Source organism: Alligator sinensis, unplaced genomic scaffold (genome assembly GCF_000455745.1).
Source record: "Alligator sinensis unplaced genomic scaffold, ASM45574v1 scaffold546_1, whole genome shotgun sequence".
Lineage (NCBI taxonomy): Eukaryota > Metazoa > Chordata > Crocodylia > Alligatoridae > Alligator > Alligator sinensis.
The window spans coordinates 1,670,631-1,677,334 of NW_005842061.1; the positions used below are offsets into that span (position 1 = coordinate 1,670,631).

At 43.7% G+C, this 6,704-nt stretch overlaps 1 protein-coding gene across 1 annotated transcript in view; it reads right to left on the bottom strand.

Moving 5' to 3' along the window:
- Positions 1 to 6,330, bottom strand: part of COL13A1 (collagen type XIII alpha 1 chain) — a 190,524-nt gene extending 184,194 nt beyond the window's left edge. The window contains exon 1 of the mRNA XM_025203565.1: positions 5,497 to 6,330. Coding sequence (XP_025059350.1) covers positions 5,497 to 5,799 — 303 coding nt within the window. The 5' untranslated portion in view covers positions 5,800 to 6,330. The remainder of the gene's footprint in view (positions 1 to 5,496) is intronic.
- Positions 6,331 to 6,704: the final 374 nt, after the last annotated feature.

A 6,704-nucleotide genomic window follows, 5' to 3' on the forward strand; every position in this document is an offset into this window, starting at 1 on the left:
ATCAGAAGTCTGTACCCATTGTACAGCTAAGAGTATTGATCCCTCCTCTAGAGAGGATTGATTCATCCTCTAGAGAGATGACAAAAGGATTTTGTGATACTTGATATACTTCTTGGTTGCATTCATAACAACTTACACCAGCAGAGTGACAGTAAAATCTACTTTCTGCTGCCTTACAAGATCCCAGAATAATAATAATTTTTTAAAATTAGGTAAAAGAAAAATTTCAAACTTTGGAAATCACAAATTCTGCTTTTATTCAGAGAAAGCAGCACTGAAAATGCCCCACTTTACACCCCACTATGCATCTGGCAAGAAGAAATAAGACCAAATGTTAACCAGCATGGGAAAAAACCTTCATTTTCCCCTCTGGAAAGCTCTGCCTCTGCTTTATATGCCAACAGTACAGTTTATTTAAACACTTTATTTGATTTTTGTGATGCCCCATAAATACACAGGAATTCTAGCCTGCAGCCAAAATTCTCTCAGAACTACCCATATCAGGCTTAGTCAGCACAGGCATTTTCAGGGAAATACTAAAAGTCTATTTCTGTCTGGCAGAAACAAAAACCCAATCCAGTAGTTAGTACTCCTTGCTGCTAGGAAGAAGCTGTGACAGTAACGGATGAAGTCAGTATTCACTAAACTCCCCTCCAGGCTATTAATTCTGTTAAAATTAAAGTAGCAATTTCATACCGCCAAAGCTAAGTCCTCCATGATCATGAGATTGGCTTAAAAATAATGACACTTTTGAACATCCCACATTTTGATTTCTTTGTAGTTCTTAATGCTTTCAAGCTCTCTCCACAAACAGAGGGCATGCAAGAACTTCATTTTTTTTTTAAATAAGTTCTAACATTCTCAAGTAATCCCATGACTCCAGGACCTGGGGTTTTATAAAAGAAAAATAAATAATGAATGACAATAATGCATACAACAAATAATTAATGCAATAAACATGAGAGAGACATGGCAATACTGGAACAAGCCATAACTGGGTTCTTAGACCCATAGGGCACCTTGGCATAACTCATGTGATGAGAAAACTGAACAGTGCCTTGTTGTTCTGGATAGGTTTTTCCTCACTCTTAGTGGAGGCCAAATGGGCCCTTCACATAAGTCACAGCAGCAGCTGAGCCTTCAGACTTCCCACAGCTGTGGCTGAGGTTGCCAGCTTAGACCTCTTGTACTTAGGTTCTATTCACCATTGCTCAGTTGCTGGACTTGCCACAAGACTGGGGAGAAGGATGAGGCAGGCAAATGGCTTTAAACCATCCTGTCTCCCCTCATAGTCTCAGGGCTGCTGGAACACAGCCCAACTCCCTGTGAAAGTTAGACTGTGTGTGGTGGCTGCACCTAGGTGTCATTTCTCAGGCAAAAATATCTGGATTTTATCTTGTTGCAACCACCCTTCTAATCTTCCCTTTTCTCCTCCCTGTCCTGGCACATCTGTTACATCTTGTGACGGGAGTGCAGCATATTCATTCTGGCTGATCTGAGCAAGCATAGACATTCCCTCATATGGGGTATTATTGGGAAGCAATTTATCCCCTTTTTGCTATCAGTGCACAGAAGAAGCAGAAAAGTAGACATGTAGGGCCCTGCTACACATTCACATTAAAGCTGGATAGAAGACAGTAATAGAGTTATTACATATTTTCAAGCACTAACTTTATACCTGGTTGGCTCTTTTTATAGTTGGATGGTCATTTTTATGGAGTGATAATTAATTACTTTGCACTTGTGGCTGGTCTAAATTTATTGTGTGATTAACCAGTTAATTTTGTAATATATGTAACATGTAGCAGGGGCCTAAATCCTCCCAATGTACTTCTCCCCATCCCCAACATTTATGGGGTAGTGACTCAGCACAGGCATCTTAGACCCTAAAAATTACCCGCAACATATGTTCAGCCATCCACTTATCCCTCACACTCCATAGCACAAATCTGTGACACACTTGCAAACATGTACCACACAAAACAAAATAACAATAATCTCATGACACAAACTCAGTAGTGTAACAGTGAATGGGTGAGAGGGGCATGAGCCCCAAACACTGCCTAAGGGGAGAGGGAGAGGGTGCTGGAATGAAGCTAGGGGTAAGCCTCACCCCATTACTCTTTTGCCCCATGCACCTTGCATCTTCCCTGCAGCAGGGAGAACAGACAGGCGGTGGCGCTAAGCAAAACTGCTGCTGCTGGGAAGGGGTCACCTCCTTTTTTTGCCATCCAAAACCAATGCTTTCTTGGCCATTCAACATACATGTCAGTGACAAAAAAGGAGGTGACATCTTGCCCAGCAGCAGCAAACCTCCAGCTGCTGCTCCTATAATGTGGACTGCCACCACCCAGGACACAATACTGGCCAATTATGCTTCTGCATAGTCGCACCAAATAGCATTTCTGATACATACAGTCACTGTATGTAAACACACAAACAGCAATATCAGTCACAAATGTACTCCTCTTAAGTCAAATACATACAGACACAATCATAAAATTTCCAGTCCTCAAATGCAAGCATATACCTCAGACTCAGTGCATTTTAAAAGAAGACGCTGACTTTCACACTTCCTTTCCCTTCCAGTCCCTCCATCTCCCCTCCACCCCCCAGGCGACTGGTAGGGGGTGCATGGAAGTGCATGTGCCCCCACCTCCCGATGGCTGACACTGATGCTGTTGGTAGGGCTGGTGCCCCCCCCGACAGGGTTGGCGGCTTCTGCGGGTGCCTCCCCAGATTCAGGATGCACCAGGCACTCATGCCCCTCCTGCTCCCTCCCAGTTAGAACTGATTCTACAGTTTTTAAAGTCTGGGATTTCTCTTTTTTATTTTATTTTGTGCTCAGTAGCTTGAAACTGGCAGCTGTAAAACTCATTAAGGTCAAAATACACAGAGAGAGCATAGCTCAACCATGAGGATGTGGTGGCAAGAGACACTGACAGTCTGAAAGAAAAGGGGATGACCATCCTTCCCGGCTTGCCCATCATGGAAATCTCTTCTCTTATCCCTCACTCTCACAGTCACATTATTTTGTCACCTTTTCTTGGAAACTCCTGTCAGTAGAGTGGTGAACAAGGTGGTATGAGATAATGAGCAAATCAGACCCATTATCACTCAGCAGCTGGAGTCTCTAACATCTTTCATAGTTTTATTGTTATTCTGAAGCTTTTTTCAACCCTAATCTTGTGGTTCTATCAAGGTGCCAGCTTCCTTATTGCAGTGTCCCCATTTGTTCTTACTTAGTGAGCTTCTTCAAAACAGTGCTCTGTCAGTACCAGTAAGGACTCCAGCAACAGGCACTTTTCGCAGTGGAGCTTTCTTCTAGTATCAGGTTAGGATTCTAGCATCATATGAGTTTCTACCTGGCTGCATAGATTAGTGAGGCTTCACCAATGTGCTCTGTTTCACAGAAATGCATTGCTAGGACCCCAACCCAGAGGGCATGAAGGACAATCCCTTCTCAGTGTCAGCTAGGAGTTCAGCAGCCCGGGCAGTGCTGTGTCAGTGTTACCTATCACCAAATTCATTCAGCCAGGCAGTCAAAGAGCTTTTCATGTATGTCATACACTAAAATACAGAAAATTCCGTGCACATATTTTACAGATATTTTACTGAGAATCAACTCTTACTTTAAATTGACCCAAAGGTCACTTATCTCCAATTATATTGAAACTAGGGTATAGTCAGTGATAGGGCTGCCCTTACTCATTTGTTTGTGTTCTAGGATAATGACCTGTTCAATATCCAATTAAACACTCTATTTATAATTTCATTTTTTTGTCTGGCTTCCTCAGATACATCCTGTGAATGAAACAAAGAAACCTGTGGTGCAGAACCTAGATTCATTGTTATAAGCTAAGGACCTGGCCCCAGGGACCTTTATATACTTCATATTACTATGAATCTACAATATATATGACTTGAACAAAACCTGGATTCATTTTGCACAGAGGAAGCTAAAAAAAAAGACCCAGCACTGACTCCCAGCACAGAGCATCTTCCTGGGTATCAAAGAATGTTTTTCCTCTCATGTGAGCTGGTGCACAGCACAGTTTGGACTGGACTGCGCATCAGACAAACAAACATCAATCTAACCTATAGCACTTGTCAACACCCAGAATTCATATACAGTTCTAAAGAGTGAATGACTACCAGCAACAACTAAAATAAACTAGGGCATTTAGAGGCCTGGCATGGGCATGTTAGAATAATGAAGTAGGAGATTGATCAGGTTTGGAGGAGTTTCTCTCTAAGGTTTAAGACTCAGAGTGTGGGTTACCTGTCTATAAATGATTCTGTAGCAATGGTGCTCAACTCTGGTCCCACAGGCCAGAAGAATGGCATGGTGCTGGTTCACAGACCAGATCCTGCACACAGGGGTTGGTCTAAGAGCCAGATCCCACATGGGGTTAGTCTGTGGGTGTGATCCAATGTGCCAACATGACCCTGCATGCTGGATCCAGCCATAGTGCACCTGTGCACTGCAGGCATGATCCAGCATGCAGGGCCAACTCATTTGGACCATGGGGTTCCCCACATGTCTGAAAAAGTGGCAGCGGGAGAGTGGTGGCAGCATTAATTCCATAGCTCTGGGTGCAATTAACATTGCTACAGCTCCCCTGCTGCCAAATTTGCAGACCTGGCCCATGGTGTCCCATGGGCCAGATGACATGGTTCCCTGGGCCAGAGGTTCAGCACCACTGGTATACAATATTTTTAATAGCAACTCTCAGTACAGTAGTCAAGGGCCTGCTCCAAAACCTGTTGAACTCAGTGGCCAGATTCCTGATGGCTTCAGCTGGCTTTGGATCAGGCCTGATGTTGGCTGTCTCAGCTAAGATCTCGGCAGTATGATCTTCTTTACAATAATGCGCTGTGGCTACTAAAAAGGACCCAGATAACTGGCCTTTTCTTTTCCCAAACCACTTCTGTGAAAGTAGTTTGGATTGAAAAAAGGGGTACTTCTTCCAAACTGCCTTCAAACAGGGACCTAGAAATCAATGTGTCATAGCACTTACCTGTCTCTGCCTGTCCCTCTTTGCCATTTACCTGTCACAAGCACAAATCCTATTTAGCAGCATGCCTTTCACAGGCATATTGAGTTCAGCTCACCATCCACTTAGCTATTTGTTCTTAACCATTTTAATGTGTGGGTTAAATTTAAAGTCAAAACTACACAGGGTGCAGCCCTTCCAACCAGTCGGTACAAAGCCACTAATTATCAAATTAAGGATAAATTGACGCTACAAAGGACCCTTCTCTTAGGAAACAGACACAAAACCCTCTGATTTTACAACTGTCAAAGCTTAGATAAATCATAGATCATGTCAGACAGGAACAAACCCTGAGCCAGTTAAACAGAAGGGGGTTAATAGGGAGATTCACAGTTTAATGAATTCAGGAGGACCAAGATGGATCAGTTACTTAAAATGATTTGTAGGTTAAATAAAAATTATAAAATATCTATATCTATGAAAATGAAAGAACACAGACCTCCTCAAGCAGTTGGTCAACTCTTCCCAAAATAGCTGTCTCCATTTGGTCTGCAGAGAGCCAGGCAGGGAGCTGAGAGGATCTGTCTGCTTCCAAATGAGAAACCCTGGATTGCAGGTCTGATGTCCTAAAGTATAGCAGGAGGCTCAGCACCAGAGAAAGCAAAGACGCCCCAGGAAGCCCAAAGCCCAGCAGTAGAGGAAGTCTACAGCATCTTTCCCCATCCCCTGTCCTGTGGAGAGCAACACATCCCCTGTCAAAGGCACTCTGGCTAGCACCTTTCCAGCCCTTTTCCTCCAACATTCCCGCCCTGTCCTGAGAAACAATAAATAAATAAATAGAATAAATAAAGTCTCAATCCTACTCCGAGAAACACAATCCAAAATGCATGGCAGAGCAGCGTTCCAGGGAATCCCAATGCCACAAAATGCCAATAGTTATTACAGCAACAAGAAGAAAATTGTATGAATAAATGGGGGAAAAAGTTATTTTAAAAAAGGATCCAGCTCCAGAAAAGCTTTGGGGAAAAATAGTCTGCTCAGTTTTTGTCTTTCAGTCTTTTCAGCTGCTTGTAGTCCTTTTTCCTCTCCCTCTAGGTTTATCAGCTTCAGTTCCTTAGCAGAGCGGTGTAGAGATTGCACATGAAAGTCCCCATTAGAGAGAGGTGATTCTCAACTTCTGTGGAGTTGCACTGCGGCTGATCCTGGCTTCTCTGTAACATGACACACTCTCTCTGAACTACAGGGATCAGATGAGCAGGCTGCACTGCTTCCCAAAGTACCCTCCTCTGCTTTCCCTCTCCCCCTCCACCTCTCTCTCTCTCTCTCTCTTACTCCCTCCACGTCTCTCTCTCCCTCGTATTCTCTGGAATGATTTATTTATTTATACTAAGTGTCTGGGTGGGATCAGACCCTGGGACACTCCCATCCCAGTCAGTCCCCAAAGCACCTCTCATCAGCTACCCCGTTCCTTTGAAGTGACACTCACTGTGGTTATTTATAGCAGCAGGAAAGAGATTCTAAAGCAGAGGCAGGACTCACGCTTCTTCCCTGTCTCACGCCACATTGGGATTTTTTTAATTGCATTTGTGGGTGACTTTATGAGACTGCCACAAATGGGCCATCATAGATTCATAGATTCATAGATGTTAGGGTCGGAAGGGACCTCAATAGATCATCGAGTCCGACCCCCTGCATAGGCAGGAAAGA